This window comes from Cyprinus carpio, chromosome B7 (assembly GCF_018340385.1).
Source record: "Cyprinus carpio isolate SPL01 chromosome B7, ASM1834038v1, whole genome shotgun sequence".
NCBI classification, from domain to species: domain Eukaryota; kingdom Metazoa; phylum Chordata; class Actinopteri; order Cypriniformes; family Cyprinidae; genus Cyprinus; species Cyprinus carpio.
In genome coordinates, this window is record NC_056603.1 from 22,368,114 (window position 1) to 22,385,112 (window position 16,999).

General features: G+C 36.0%; 1 protein-coding gene across 2 annotated transcripts; it reads left to right on the forward strand.

The window, feature by feature from the left end:
• Positions 1–6,103: 6,103 nt before the first annotated feature.
• On the forward strand, positions 6,104–14,034 carry LOC109093152 (arylamine N-acetyltransferase, pineal gland isozyme NAT-10-like). Of its 2 annotated transcripts, XM_042727918.1 has the most exons (3): positions 6,104–6,244; positions 8,427–8,478; positions 12,643–14,034. In XM_042727918.1, the coding sequence occupies exon 3, from the start codon at positions 12,650–12,652 to the stop codon at positions 13,514–13,516; it is 867 nt and encodes a 288-aa protein (XP_042583852.1). In that variant the 5' UTR covers positions 6,104–6,244; positions 8,427–8,478; positions 12,643–12,649; the 3' UTR covers positions 13,517–14,034. The 2 variants fall into 2 exon arrangements, with proteins under 2 accessions (XP_042583852.1, XP_042583851.1); XM_042727917.1 differs by lacking the exon at positions 6,104–6,244 and having other exon boundaries at positions 8,086–8,478.
• Positions 14,035–16,999: the final 2,965 nt, after the last annotated feature.

Here is a 16,999-nt window from a genome sequence, read left to right on the forward strand (position 1 = left end):
TAGATTAGTCCGAGAGCTTTCTGATCCTCCATTAAAAATGTATGTACGGTATACTGTCCATGTCCAGAAAGGTAAACATCATCAAAGTAGTCCATGTGACATCAGAGGGTTCGTTAGAATTAGTTGAAGCATCAAAAATACATTTTGGTCCAAAAATAACAAAAATTAAGACTTATTCAGCATTGTCTTCTCTTCCGGGTCTGTTGTGAGCGTGTTCAGTGGCGCTGCTGACGTATGACGCTGCTGACGTGTTTTGTTTTCAATTTGGATTGTTTTGCTGATTTTTGAAATATGTCATTTAAATCTTTGACAGCAAGATTGACACCTTCATTAGTTTGAGCAGGTGTTGTTTAGAAAGTTATCTATCAGCGCTTGTATATTTTGGCTGCTACGTGCTTTCTGATATTCTTCAGCGCTGTTTTCAGCCCATCTGTATGGTTTTCTGATGTTATACAGCATACTGGGCTTTGTGTTAATGTTATTTTCAGTCTTTTTGAGATACACAGTGATTTGACTGTGATCATACAGAGAGGTTAGTTCTAGTGAATGATCTGAGAGATGAAGGATCTATGTCTGTTATCATATACATACAGACCCAGGCTTCGACAGAGCTGCAGGAGGTCTTTCCCATTCTTATATACTATATGATCATGGTTATTTCTGTGGATATGGGAGAATGTGTTATTAATAACAGTCAGTTTGTTGTTGATGATTCGGGTGTTTCCCAACCAGAAACCCTGGATGACATGTGAAGTGCAGTCATTACTTAAAGAACGTGAACACAAAACAGTTTTGGAATAATTGGAACAATCTGAAAAAAACTGATCATGAAGAATTGGCAATCCAAAACGGAGAAATATGGGAAAGTCATTTCCAAACATTGTTTAATAAAGTACAAACAGACACAAACTTTAAACAAAACCAAACAGTCAACCAATTGGGAAAACTAGAATTAGCAATCAAAGATAACCAAAACCCATTAGATTTCACAATTACTGATAAAGAACTTTAAAATCTTTAAAAACAGAGGTAAATTTGATCCTAACAACTACAGAGGCATCTGTGTGAGCAGCAACTTGGGAAAGTTATTCTGTAGCATAATAAATGTTCGACTATTAGACTTCATCACCACACACAATGTACTGAGCAGAAGTCAAACTGGATTTTTACCAAATTACCGTAGCTACATCTGACCACATCTATACATTACATACTCTAATTAAAAAACATGTTAACCAAGATAAAGGTAAAATATATGCATGCTTTATTGAAGCTTTAAAAAAGCTTTTGACTCAATTTGGCACCAAGGACTATTTTAAAAACTTATTGAAAGCGGCATAGGAGGTAAAACCTAAGACCTTATCAAATCAATGTACACTGAAAGTAAATGTGGCGTAAAAATCGGCACCAAACATACAAGGTATCTTTTCCAAGAGCATGGAGTGAGACAGGGCTGCAGCTGTCTGGAGCGATCTGCAGCCCCTGGCCTCACCCCACACAACTCACAGATCAAATGCCTGTTGTATGCAGATGATCTGGTTCTGCTGTCTCCCACTCAACATGGTTTACAGCAAAACCTGGACCTGCTAGAACAATACTGCCAGACCTGTGCCCTGACAGTCAACCTGAAGAAAACCAAAATCATGATCTTTCAGAAAAGATCCAGATACCAGGAAACAAAACACACATTTACATTAGGCAATAACCAGATAACACATACATCACACTACAACTACCTTGGTTTGAAAATCACATCCACAGGAAACTTTAATCATGCTGTGAATGAACTGAGAGATAAAGCCCGCAGGACCTTCTACGCCACAAAACGGAAATGTCCTATAGAAATCCCTATTAGAATTTGGCTGAAAATATTAGAATCAGTAATTGAGCCCATTGCCCTATGGTAGTGAGGTGTGGGGTCCACTGACAAATCCAAATCAAGATTTCACCAAATGGGAAAAACATCCAATTGAGACCCTGCATGCAGAAAATTATATTACATGTGCACCGGCACACAACAAATAACGCATGCAGGGCAGAATTAGGCAAATATCCTCTAATCATAAAGATACAAAAAAGGGCAATTAAATTCTGGAAACATATTAAACTCGGTGACCCCCAATCATATCATTATAAAGCCCTGCAACACCAAGAGATGAGCAAAGAAAGCAAGCCCCTCCCTCAGCCGATCCAGAGCTTCAGTCCTGATGCTTCACTAACATCTACTGATGCTCTGAATCACAACATCAGAATCAATCAGATTACTGCACAGATCAAACAGAACTACATCACTTACTGGCAAACCCAAACACAACAACAGAGTAAAATGCCATGCTATTTGGCTCCAAAGAGAGAGTACACTATGGCAGAGTATCTGTACACAGTGTCAAATAAGAAACTGAGAAGCATGCTGACCAGATACAGACTCAGTGGACATAAGCTGATGATAGAGACAGGCAGACACAGAAAAACATGGCTGCCACCGGACCAGAGACTATGTTCACACTGTGATCTGAATCAGATGGAAACAGAATTGTACTTCCTAACAGAATGCTCCAAATACACGGACATACAGACAATGTTCTATGATAAAATACAGCAGATCCATCATACATTTAAAAGTCTTTCAAACCATGAGAAACTGCCATATCTGTTAGGAGAACACAAGAACTGCTGTGTGTTTGCTGCTCAATCATAGAAGAGAAAATACTCAACCTGCCCTGATCTGATGTTTTCAGCACATGTAGATTATGTTATGCCATATTACTCTATTATATTACTTAGATGTATATTTTGCCTCTGTAAATCTAATACTATATCTTATTTTATTGAATTTCTAACTTATACACTTACATACACTAATTCATTTTGCACTACATGCTTAATACTTTTTATATATTTTTATTATTACTATTATTCTTTTTCTTTCTGTTAATACATATGTGCACTATAATCAGAGCCGGACAGTAACGGAGTACATTTACTTGAGTACAGTACTTAAGTACAATTTTGAGGGATCTGTACTTTACTCGAGTATCATTTTTGGGGAGTACTCATGACTTTACTCAAGTACATTTGAGAGGCAAATATTGTACTCTTTACTCCGCTACATTTCTATCCATAACCGTAAGTACCCGTTACTTCTTCGGCCCCGTCCACACGGAGACGTCTCAAGAAATATCCGCGTCCACACGAAACCGCAAAACGATAGCTGTGTCCCAAAGTTGAGTGTGCACACTTCGAAGGCCACGGACTTCGAAGACCAGACCTCCGAAGTGCACGAAGGGTCCTCCGAAGTGCGTGAGATGCTCCGCCTTCACAGGATTTCCTAATTCCGTCACCAGGTGTTTCCGATTAGCGCTCTGTCGCATAGCAACGGTGTGAGAGGAGAGCTGACGAGAGGACAGTCCTGAAAGGATAGGTGGAGCCAGAACTGCTCGTTTTTGTTTTTATGATTTACTCATAATGGAGGAGACGGTGATGAACCTCAGGCTTAGCCAAGACCGAGGCCAGTTAAACTACACTGGTTTACTGCGATCTTCGTCGGATTACAACTTTAAATGCAGGTACTGGCTTGAGCTTACTTGAATAATGTAATGATACATATGAAAAACTACAAAATACACACATAGCAGTTCAAATCCTGACTGATATCTTACAAAGGTGCAATTTTATGTAGTTTATTGTCTTGACCATATGTAGACAGGTTTGCAACCCATATTTTTTAAGACAGTTAACCATAAAAATAAAACTATTTTTAAAAAAAATAGAGCATAGTACAGCTTAATGTCCAGCAACATTACATTTAATAACCTTGAACATATTTAAAAGTAAACTGCAACATACACAGAAGTGCAGCAGTATTATTAATGTAAAACCATCCTGACAAATTCTTTATTATTTTTTCAAGACAATACTGCACATACCTTTACTTTTACTCTCAATACTTTAAGTATATTAGAGTATGCAAGATAATACTTTTACTTAAAGGATAGTTCAGCCAAAAATGAAAATCCTGTAATCATTTACTCACCCTTCAGTTTCTCCAGGTTTGTAATTTATATTTTTGGGTGAACTATCCCTTGAGCTAAAGTTGTAAATATGACTAGTAGTTTTTCCCCAATATGGTATTAGTTGTTACTAAAAGTAGTTTACTAAAGTATGTTAATATTTCTTGTACTAATTACGTTGTCATAGCTCTGAACAATTTCTCTTTTCCTTCTTTCCCTAAATCAGACAGACCCCTGTACTGCAGGATAGAGCTGAATGTGCCAGCGCTGGACAGGTGTTTAATGGTTTTGTTCTGAGCAGGGAGACCCTGACTGTGCTGCTGGATCTACTGGGAAGTGAACAGCAACAGTGATGGAGCCACAATCCAGACCCTGGTGTTTCTCTTCTGTCTGCCAGCAGTACATCATACAGATGGTCTCCAGAGTGTTTGACATGTGCCTCGTTCCACTGTCAACGCACTGTCCTCTGAGTCTCTGAGGAGGTGCTGGCCATTCACCAAGAGACTGACCTCCTGAAGACCCCAGAACACACGGAGGCAGGGCTGGGCTCAAACTGATGATGTTTTCTGATGTTAAACCTAAGCTATGTTGTAAATGGTTGTAAAAAGTACTTTCTGTTATGTATAGAACATTTTGTTTTAATGTGTAAAAAAGTATTTACAGGACAAACAAATAAACATATAAAAGAATGTTTTGTGAGAAAAATTATAAGCTACATTAAAAAAAAAAAAAATTAACAATGTACATAAGCACTTTTCTTTTATTTACCCATGTGAATATGCAAAACAAAAATACAAAATGTACAGAAAGTACTCCGGCTTATTTACGAATAAATTACAAAAAATGAATAATGTATACAATTTATGCATTTCATTTTTAACTTGCATCACAAAAATAAACTACAGAAATTAGGTTGTTTCATTGACAATATGACATTTAAAAAATGTATTGGAAAAACTGTAATGTACTCATTTTTTTCCCATTGTTTTCTCTTGGCTAATGAAGAATGTATTTGTTTGAGTTTGATGTCCTCCCTGTCCACTCGCTCCCTCACCTGTCTCAGGACACTTCACAAATAAACCATGCCTGTTAACAACAAAAACAAATGCTCACTCTCTCCAGAATAGTATTAAAACAAAAGAAAATGGAAACACATGAAAAAAGACAGGTTTGCAATCTTAACATTAGAAAATATGACACAGCAGGACATTCATACAAAATACTGAAGTGCTAAAGTTTGGTTAAAACATTTGTAGACATCTCTTGCATGACTACACTACAGAAAGACTACAAAGGGAAAGACCATTGTCTTATATAGTGGTTGTCTTATTGTTTCTGGGCTTTATGTTAACAAAAACCTGGCTTTAAACACTTCCGCTAGGTATTTGAGTGAATGAAAACACAATACTTACATTTCAATGTGAAGTCCTCCACAGAACTCTCACCTGCCTCTGAATATAAACACCTTCTTCCTATGTGCGCAAGTGATTCTGGGATATGGTAGGGTGCGAAGTGTCCATTAGATGTACACTTCATTTTCATGGGAAATGAAGGGCGCATTTGAAGTCGCTTTTGAAATTCGTCAGCCTTCGTCGCGCCACTGTGACGCATTCGCACTTCAAATGCGCACTCCGGAGTCCATGCACTTAAGTTTGGGACACAGCTGATGTAGTATACATGCCAGACCAGCATGAGGCGCTGTAATTCTGCCACAGAGATACACTAAAAACGGAGAAGAAGACTTGGACTTTGACCTTGCGCGTGGTACACAAACGAACATGGAACAATACATTTATTAATCTGTGTTAATGTTAGTTAATAAAACGACAATCGTTGTTGCTATTACGTGACGTAGCGGTGTCTGATTAGGGCGAGACGTGGGCTGATGACTTCATCGGAAAAAAAGAAAAATCTCGGAAATTTGTTGTTTCCCTCTCAAACGTGATTGGATTGTGCAGGCGCAAGTGATGCGCGGGTCGGGTTTTTTTTCCAACCCGCGGGTCCCGCTTTTATGAAATTATTTGGCCCGCCCCACAAATAAAGTAAAATTTCTTTACCCGCCCCGCAGGTTATGAGGCGGCCTATTATAATTCGGCTATCAAACTGCCCAGCTATTTCACTTCAGCACCGCGTTTCACATACACACACGTGCGCGCAAAAGAGGATTAGAGCCTGTAGTCGGTGAAGTAGTCTCTATCCACAAACAGATGTACATCGTCGTCTGCAGATATAAGGTATTTTATTGCACTTTAACAAGTAATCTGAACGGCCTATATATGTAGCTACAATATTTTAAACGAGCCCTCACTAACTGAGTTTAATGCCACAGTTATCTTAGAATGCATCTCCTCCTTGTTTCTGTGGCAGCGCGCGGTCCAAAGCGCTGTATGACCGATGCATCAGTTCAATTCAACTTTACTCCATATATGAACTTACCTGTTTTAAATACTTTATATTTAACGTGTTCGTTTGTGTCCAATATTAGTGTTAAACTGATGGACTTTAAATGAAATCTTGGCTACTATTGATTTTCACCGTTGACTGAACATTTAGACTGATACCGAGCGCAGATGCGGTAAATTTGTCACAGGACGCGCAATATGACAGTTGCGTCGGATTATATATGAACTAGCTGTTTTAAATACAGTAATTTTATATTTAACGTTAGTTTATCAGTATGTTTTTAAGTATATTTTTTCGATTATTGGTGATTCCATAGACTGTCTCTCGCGCACCTGCGCGGTTTAAAACACCAAATAGTTATGCTATGACAAGAACAACGAGTCTCCGATGCACGATAATATTGTGTATTGTTGATCTGATCTGATTTGAAAAAATGACCATATCGCCCAACACTACAACGTATGTTTTTTTTTTTTTTTTTTTTTTTTTTTTTTTTTTTTTTTTTTAAATAAGAGACCTTTTTTTACCCGCCCCGCAAATAAAGTGACAATTTCTTTACCCGCCCCGTCCGCGGGTTATGAGACGACCCGCGCATCACTAGCAGGCGCCACTGATTGGGACACAGCCTATCAGCAATCACATTCAGCTATCCGCCAAAGACTTCATGACATTTGATTGAATTGAAGTACAGTACACACACACAGACAGAGAGAGAGAGTTGTCACATATAGATTGTGTGTGTGAGAATGGTGTTATTCAGCTGAAAGTATTTTCTCCTGCCTTTGCCTGTATGTCTGTGAGAGGAAGGGGCTTAATACTGTCACTCAAAACAGCTGAATTTTATTTTTCCTTCTTTGTACGCTGACCTAAACACAGCTGATTAGCTGATTTTCTTTAATCATTATTATTTTCTCTTCTATGCTGCGTGTATAACACGGTCAGGTTCAGAGGTGTGTCAGAACATTGCTATATTGCCTTCTTTGCTGATTTAGGTTTATTGATTTGATTGATGAAAAAACAGAGAAACTCACATGTACACACAATTCTTAGCTGAATTTTCTTTTCTGATATTCCACATTAATGTAAGCTGAGCATTTGCTTTGATGTTCTTGAGTATGTGGTGTGTTTAACACAGTCAGGTTCAAATGTGGGTGCAAAAATTCCATTAAAACTCTAGCAGAGGTTTGTCAGAGCGTTGCCATTGTGCGCAAGTGAGAAATGTTAAATAAAGCAACATGATAAAAAGATGAAAATGACTTGATTTTACTTTCAATTCCTTTTACATTCTCCAAGGTATTAACATTAAAAATTTTCATAGCTCCATGTAGGACGTTTCTGTACATAAATGTAAGCACTGTGGCAGTAGTAATGCAATATTTAGAAAATGTACTCTTGTACTCTTGATACTGAAGTACTTTTAAAAACAAGTACTTCAGTACTTTTACTTAAGTAGACATCTGACTGTAGTACTTTTACTTGTACTTGAGTAAAATTTAGCAAGGGGTATCTGTACTTTTACTCAAGTAATAAAGCTGTGTACTCTGTCCGCCTCTGACTATAATCAACTGCTTTGGCAATACAAATGTACAGTTTTTGTCATGCCAATAAAGCGGACCTAAATTGAACTGAAATTGAACTGAGAGAGAGAGCAAGAGCAAGAGCTAGGCATCTAAGAAACCATATTCTCAGCCAGTTCTAGTAGAGACATTAGCCTACACAAAAGATTAGGTCATACTGTATCTGCCAAACTCATTTTAGCAACAGTCACAAGACAGGAAGCATGTTGCGTAATGGTCTGCAAATGAAAGAAACAGATCAGCATTGATTTGAGTGTTCATCACCAGTAAGGCTCTTCTGTGAAACAATACTTTAAAAAGCAGTAGTAACTAATGTTGTGTGTTGAGTCGTACAGAAATGTTCAGCCTTTGTAGATTTTGCCCTTTGTTTATCATTCATAGTTAATTTATTACTCTGTGGTTCAAGGGTGTGTCATTCAGTCCTCTCATTTTGCAGACATTCTTTGAGTATTGTGCTTTCTTCAGCTCTCACTGGATTCATTTTAACGGTAGGATTTTTTAAATTCTAAAGAATTTTCTTTATTGATTGTTGTATATTTGGGAAACTTTTACCATTGAGATGACTGGGAAAATGTCCCAGTTAAGCTGAATTCAACCTGCTATGTCTCAAAACAGAGCTTGAAACTTAAATACAAACACATGCATGTATATATTTGTGATGTATATGTTTTGTTTATTGTTTTATTTTATTTTTTTTTTTTATTATATGTTTTATATATAATATTATATTATTTTATATAAAACATAACAATATAAATATTGTGTTTTTATTATTTTGTATATATATATTAAATATATTATATATATATTTTATATATTAACAAAGTATATAAACATAGATAAAATAAGTACACATAAATACTCACATATATGTATATTTTTTTTATATATATATATATATATATATTATATATATATATATATATATATATATATATATATATATATATATATATATATATATATTGGGTATATATGTATGTATGTGTATATATATATATATATATATATATATATATATATATATATATTATATAATATATATATATATATATATATATATATATATATATATATATATATACACACACACACACACATACATACATACAACCCCAGTTCCAGAGAAGTTAGGATGTTTTGTAAAGTGCAGTAAAATCAAGAATCTGAGATTTGTTAATTCTCTTTAACTGTTATTTAGTTGACAAAGAAAAGAAAAGATTTCCAAAGTTTTCACTAGCCAACATAAATGTATTTTGTAAATATGAACAATTTTTTTTTTGAACAAATAGTTGGATAAGAGGCAAAATAAAGTTGAAAAGGGTATAGTGCATTCTGTTTTGTAACAGTTCACAGTAAGCAGGTGAATTGGTAATAGGTCAAGGTATCATGTTTGGGTATAAAAGGAGCATCTCAGTCTTTGCAAGCAAAGTTGGATCATGTGTCATAACTTTGGGCCAAATTTCACAAAAGTAAAGTGTCAAACAAATCAAAAATCACATTTTGCAATTCAAAATTGCAAAGAATTAAGGTCTTTCACCAAGTACCATACATAAAATTGTGTAAAGATTCAGGGAATCCAGAGAAATCACAGTACATGTAGTGCATGTCAGTATTTGTGAGTTGAATGTGTTTGACCTTTGAGCCCTCAGATGGCATTGCATAAGAAACCTTTATATATATATAGCCACATGGGCTCAGGAGTACTTCAGAAAACCACTGTCATGCTGCATCAAGAAATGCAACTTGAATATCTGTTAATCTAGCAGAAAGCTATCAATTATATGAAGTGAAAGTGAAAGTGACGTGACATACAACCAATATGCAGCTGCTGGGTTCTCTGGGCCAGAGTTCATCTCAGATAGTCAAAAAGACTGTGTGAAAATGTGTCAAAAATGTGTGGAATTTTTATGGAAAAATAGATTTTGAGTTCTCCCAGAGACCAAAGGGACCATCCAGACTTTCATTAGCGACAGAAGCGAAAGCAAACGTCTGTCATGGTATGGGGTGCAGCAAAGCAAAGCATGGGTGACTGGCATATGTGCAAAGGTACCATTGACATGGAGTCATATATTGGGATTGTACAGAGATTACTGCCATCAAGATTATGTCTTTTATGGAAAGTCCATGGTTATTAGATCAAGACAATGCCAGCTCTCATTCTGCATGTGCTACAAACGCATGGTTTCGTAGAGCCATAGTGAATGTGTTAGACTGGCCTACATGCCGTCCAGATCTGTCTCCTATTGAAAATGTATGACCAGTCATGAAAAGGAGAGTCAGAAAACGACGATCACAGACTGCTGAGCTTCTGAAATCTTGTATCAAGTGAGGACAAAAATTTTGCCTAAACAATTAGTATCCTCAATTCCCAAACAAAGAAACATTAATTTAAAGGAAGTTTGATGTGACACAGTGTTAAACAAGCCTCTTTCCCAACTTTTTTGGAGTGTGTTGCAGCTATCAAAATCTAAATTTGTTCATATTTACAAAATATATTTACGTTGGTCAGTGAAAACTTTGGAAATCTTTTCTTTGTACTTTTGTCAATTAAATAAAAGTTAAAAAATAATGAACAAATCAGAGATTCTTGATTTTATTGCATTTTACAAAATGTCCCAACTTCTCTGGAATTGGATTGTATGTGTGTGTACATACAGGTGCAGCTCAATAAATTAGCTCAATAAATGCAGCTCAATAAATTAGAATGTCGTGGAAAAGTTCGTTTCTTTCAGTTATTCAACTCAAATTGTGAAACTTGTGTATTAAATAAATTCAATGCACACAGACTGAAGTAGTTTAAGTCTTTGGTTCTATTAATTGTGATGATTTTGGCTCACATTTAACAAAAACCAACCAATTCACTATCTCAACAAATTAGAATATGGTGACATGCCAATCAGCTATTAACTCAAAACACCTGCAAAGGTTTCCTGGGCCTTCAAAATGGACTCTCAGTTTGGTTCACTAGGCTACACAATCATGAGGAAGACTGCTGATCTGACAGTTGTCCAGAAGACAATCATTGACAACCTTCACAAGGAGGATAAGCCACAAACATTCATTGCCAAAGAAGCTGGCTGTTCACAGAGTGCTGTATCCAAGCATGTTAACAGAAAGTTGAGTGGAAGGAAAAAGTGTGGAAGAAAAAGATGCATAACCAACCGAGAGAACCGCAGCCTTATGAGGATTGTCAAGCAAAATCGATTCAAGAATTTGAGTGAACTTCACAAGGAATGGACTGAGGCTGTGTTCAAGGCATCAATAGCCACCACACACAGACATGTCAAGGAATTTGGCTACAGTTGTCGTATTCCTCTTGTTAAGCCACTCCTGAACCACAGACAACATCAGAGGCGTCTTCCCTGGTCTAAGAACTGGACTGTTGCCCAGTGGTTCAAAGTCCTCTTTTCAGATGAGAGCAAGTTTTGTATTTCATTTGGAAACCGAGGTCCTAGAGTCTGGAGGAAGGGTGGAGAAGCTCATAGCCCAAGTTGCTTGAAGTCCAGTGTTAAGTTTCCACAGTCTGTGATGATTTGGGGTCCAATGGGTGTTGGTCCATTGTGTTTTTTGAAAACCAAAGTCACTGCAACCGTTTAATAAGAAATTTTGGAGCACTTCATGCTTCCTTCTGCTGACCAGCTTTTTGAAGATGCTGATTTCATTTTCCAGCAGGATTTGGCACCAGCCCACACTGCCAAAAAGCTCCAAAAGTTGGTTAAATGACCATGGTGTTGGTTTGCTTGACTGGCCAGCAAACTCACCAGACCTGAACCCCACAGAGAATCTATGGGGTATTGTCGAGAGGAAAATGAGAAACAAGAGACCAAAAAATGCAGTGCCACAAACTGATCACCTCCATGCCACGCCGAATTGAGGCAGTAATTAAAGCAAAAGGAGCCCCTACCATGTATTGAGTACATTGAATACAGTAGATGAATATACTTTCCAGAAGGCCAACAATTCACAAAAAAAAAAAAAATTATTGATCTTATGAGGTATTCTAATTTGTTGAGATAGTGAATTGGTGGGGTTTTGTTAACTGTGAGCCAAAATCATCACAATTAAAATAACCAAAGACTTAAACTACTTTAGTCTGTGTGCATTGAATTTATTTAATACACAAGTTTCACAATTTGAGTTGAATTACTGAAATAAATGAACTTTTCCACAACATTCTAATTTATTGAGATGCACCTGTATATACGTATATATTTATTTGTATTTATTTATTTAACAATATATACACACACACACACACACACACACACACACACACACACACACAAAGGCCAAACATTAACTCATATGGATTTTTGTATAATATTTTCAATACATTTTATTTACTAATTATTAATTACTAATTATCTAAATTTACATGTTTATTAAGATGTACAGTTAATTAAAGAATTTCATTAATCTGAAATGTATTTTAAGATTTAAAAATATTATCTTGCTCCTTTAAAAATATTTTGGCATTTGAAAGAATACATGTGATATTAACAATAAAAAAAAAAATATTTCCTTGAGCCACACTATTTAACATACTTTAACATGCTTTTTAAGTCTTGAAATTATATTTTCATATACTGTATAGCCATGTAAAATGACTAGCCATTTTATGTTAAAACTTTGTACATTGCTGCTTGTAGGGATATAATGGACCTGAAAGAGTACTTGAACAGGATTGGGTTTACAGGCCAATATGACAAAGCCGACCTGGACAATTTGTTCACCATCCACAAGCTGCATGTTATGAATATTCCATTTGAGAACCTCAGCATCCATTCTGGCGAGAAGAACACTATGGACCTGCACATCATCTATGATAAAATAGTCAAGAGCAATCGGGGAGGCTGGTGTTGTGAAAACAACCACTTGTTCTCATGGGTCCTGAAGGAGATGGGTTACAAATTCACTATACTAGGCTCCAAAGTGTTCAACTCACAGGAACAGGATTTCCTTCCCATGGACTCTCATCTCATCAATCTGGTGGAGATTGATGGGAAGCAATATATTGCTGATGTGAGCTTTGGAGTGTCGTGCCAAATCTGGCATCCCTTAGAGTTGATCTCCGGTAAAGACCAGCCACAGCCTCCAGGTGTATTCCGCCTCATAAATAATGGGATGCAGTGGGTTTTGGAGAAGACCAGCAGGAAGCAACTGGTCCAAGATAAGGCCTTTGCTAATTCCAGTCTCATTGATAAACGGCTCACCAAAACATTATACTCCTTCACATTAACACCCCGTGATGCAGATCATTTCCGAGAGATGTCCGATTGCCTGCAGACTAGTCCAGACTCTCTGTTCATGCTCAAATCCATTTGCTCCCTTCAGACAGCCACAGGCTTCAGAGCTCTGATTGGTTGGACGTACAGCGAGGTCACATTTAAAGAGGACTCAGACTTGGTGGACATGAAAGAAATCCCAGACTGTGAGATAGAGGCTTTACTAAGGGACAAGTTTAATGTGGTGTTAGTTAATAAATTCACACCCAAAAACAACAAAGCTGATTATTGCATCTAGTACTCAGCTCATCTAATTTTAGTAATCAGTGTGTTTTGCTTGAATATTAAGATACAAATTGTACTCTCTGAATGCTCTGCTTCTTTGTCTTTAATTATTTTGTTAATGCTCTCTATATATATTTAATCATTTTTAAATATTTTTGTTAATTAGGCTGTGAAACCATGTCTCCATTTTAAGGTTGCAAATGTCATAGGACAATGTGGAGAAATCATTTTCCATTGTATTTGCTTGAGATAACAATACTTGTTGAATTTGTACTTGTGAGCTGAAGTCAGACTACTCTGAGAAGGACACTATTAACATTATTCAGTAAACTGTGCTCTATTCCCTCTATTCTCATTATTCCCTTTGTCTACTTTGTCTCCTACATTCAGCTCTTTCCTTGCATATTCTGCCTCACTCCTGGGCTGGTAATAAATGATCAAAAGATAAATGTTTGAATATCAGATCAAATTTGATATTTAATGATGGAAATAGGACTTAAAAAAGAGAGGAATAAACTAAAATCTAATTTATGTGTGAAATCTTGTCAGTCTACAACCTAACGAACAAATAAATAATATATGATGTCAGATCCATTTCTCATGTTGATCTCAAAAAGCACATAAAAAGGGACAAATGGTGAGATAAAAACTTATAGAAGAGAGAAAGAAACACACTTTTTTTTCAATAATAATACAAGAGGAATAATTAAGGGGAAAACCCCATCAGGACATTACAAAAAAAAAAAATTAATTAATAAGAAACTCAAAATTTTAAGCTTGCAGATGATGAATTGCTACACTTCTTTAAAGGTTCTTTACATTAACAGTTCTATTCAGAACCACAGCATCCTGAAGAACCCTTTTATGCTGAAATGGTTCTTTGTGTTAAGAGTTTAGGGTTCTTTATTCCCGCTTTTTTGTTTTTCAAATCTGTAACCGTCAAAGCAGTGGCATAGCTTCTGGGTATCCAGGGTGCAGGTGCATATGGGCCTGAGCAGTTTGGGGGCCCGCCAAGCTGGGGGGAACTTTTAATTGAAACGAGGCAATGAATAGAGCCCTGCATGGGACCGGCCCAACATGCATTCAAATATTCATGTTTATTTCGTGCTGCAAATATTGGTGAGGTTAATGTGATTGTTTCATATATAATCGCGCTGCAGGTGTTTTATGTTGCTACAAATTAAAGAGCGTAAAAAGACGTTTATTGTTTGTATTTTATCATAAAATTGACAGAAGCCTGAGACTTTGTAGCAACAAAACACAAAGCTGCGATTATTGGGTGGCTTGCATGCTACAAATAATGGATGGACTTGAAAACTTTAAACATCATTTCCAAGCATTAGCCTATACCATAAATAAAACAGCTTGTGAATAGTCATGATTCACATAACTTTATTTACTTCTGAAAAATCAACAATAGGGCCTAAGTTATGTTAACCGAGTTGGACCCCATAACATTTGGGGGGGGGGGGCTGTACACATTTTTTGCATGTGGGCCAGGGGCTGACTCGCTACGCCACTTTGTCAAAGCACCTCATTACTGATTTTCTGGAGATCAGACTGATAGTCAACACACTCTCAACAGGTAAATGATTTCATTATTTAATTTAAACACAACTTTAACTTTAAAATTGTAACTGGTTTCCAAACAAACATGTTCTTTTCTCTTTTGAGTTTTTTGGTAATATGTAATTGAGCAGCTCTCCTCTTCTCCAGTAAGTAAGTAACACAGACATTGAATTTAGACAGACATGTGCATTTCAGTTGCTGCCACATCCTGCAACCTCGTCATCTGCAAAGAGAAACTGCCACTCAGTCACACCAAAATACACATAATGATGATCACTGAGGATTGTGAAAATACAGTACTTCACTGGAACTTGGTCTTCATTAAACTATTTTCTGTTTCTATTTTTGTTTTACTTTTTTAAGTATTTATTTATTATCAGTGTCTTGTTTCATTTATTAATGTATTCTGCTAATAACCGTTGTTAGATCACTGTCATTTTGTCATGAAATAAAATAAAAGTACCTATAACTGACAACATGCTGTTGTTGTTGTTGTTGCTGTTGTTTATGAAAAGCCTAATAGACGCTATAAGATATTATAAGACAAGGCAGATAAAGGGGTAAAAATAGGAATAAATAATATATACAAATAATATAAATAATACTCATATTAATTATATAAATATACCAATGTTCTAATTAATGAAAATAAACCATCATTTAAAAGGTTATTTATAACACCATTAAGGTTCTATAGGCTATAGAACTTTCAAAGCGTGGTTCTTTGTGGAACCCTATAAAAAGGGTTCTATTTAGCACCTAAAAGGGTTCTGCTATTGTTACAAGCTGAAGAACCCTTTTCTGGTACCGTTTAGAACCATTTTTCTTAAGAGTAGATGTAATTTTGTTTTCAACAATATACTATATAAAGTTCAGTTGCATTACATTTTTAAATATAATCAGATTGGCTGTCATTTCAACTCTGCAACAAGAAATGTAGGCAAGCACTGTCTTGACAGCTTTGGAATTTATTTAAATAAATTAATGCGTCTGATTACTGAATATAGACTGTTTCATACACAAACGTTATATGGCCCTAACTTAACTTCCGGTAGACTTCCAAATAGAATCAATAACAACAGCTAAGTTGTCCCTCTAGAGTAGATTATTTTTGATAACAAGCTAAAAATATGTTTTGCTGCGTAAAACAGACTTACTGAAAATGCATTCTCTGCCAGCAGGAGGTGCTTTAAAGAGGTTTGCCCAGTAACTGCTGTACACAAAGCAAAGCTAAGCTCACAAACGCTGATTTATAAGGCATATAACATGCAAAATGATACGGAAGTTCTAAGCGGCCATGCATTATAATTTTTTTTCTTTTTGTTTTCTCGTTATAACGACTTAATTTTCTTGTTATCTCGACATAACGAAGTTCGTTTTCTCATTATAACGACTTAATTTTCTCGTTATCTCGACATAACGAAGTTCGTTTTCTCGTTATAACGACTTAATTTTCTCGTTATCTCGACATAACGAAGTTCGTTTTCTCATTATAACGACTTAATTTTCTCTAAGAATTTACAAAACTGTGCCAGCAGGTGGCACTATAGACCTGAATATAACTGATGGGGTGTTGTATACTATCCACTTTACTGTACGCGGACCTTCCTCGTGATCGCTATAATTTGTGCAGTCTTGTTTATTACTGACATTTAATTAATTCATAAATGGTAAATGCTTGAATCAATATGAATATTTTGTGTATTAAGTTCCTGCTAGATGCATGAGTTTCACCAACGCATTCTGTTTTATCAATAACTGCTTATCAAAACCAAGGTTGACATCACTGTATTCTGTTTGCACCAATATATATTATATTTGTGCTTCTTTTAGGCTCATGATTAATTTTAATTTAATTTTAATTTAATGATTAGGTAGTTAATAAGCGGAGATGTTCTGTTTATCTACAGTAGGACGGGATTTAACG

Bases quoted from the DNA above. Each gene is read 5' to 3' on its own strand.
- LOC109093152 (XM_042727918.1), top strand. From the start codon at position 12,650: ATGGACCTGAAAGAGTACTTGAACAGGATTGGGTTTACAGGCCAATAT.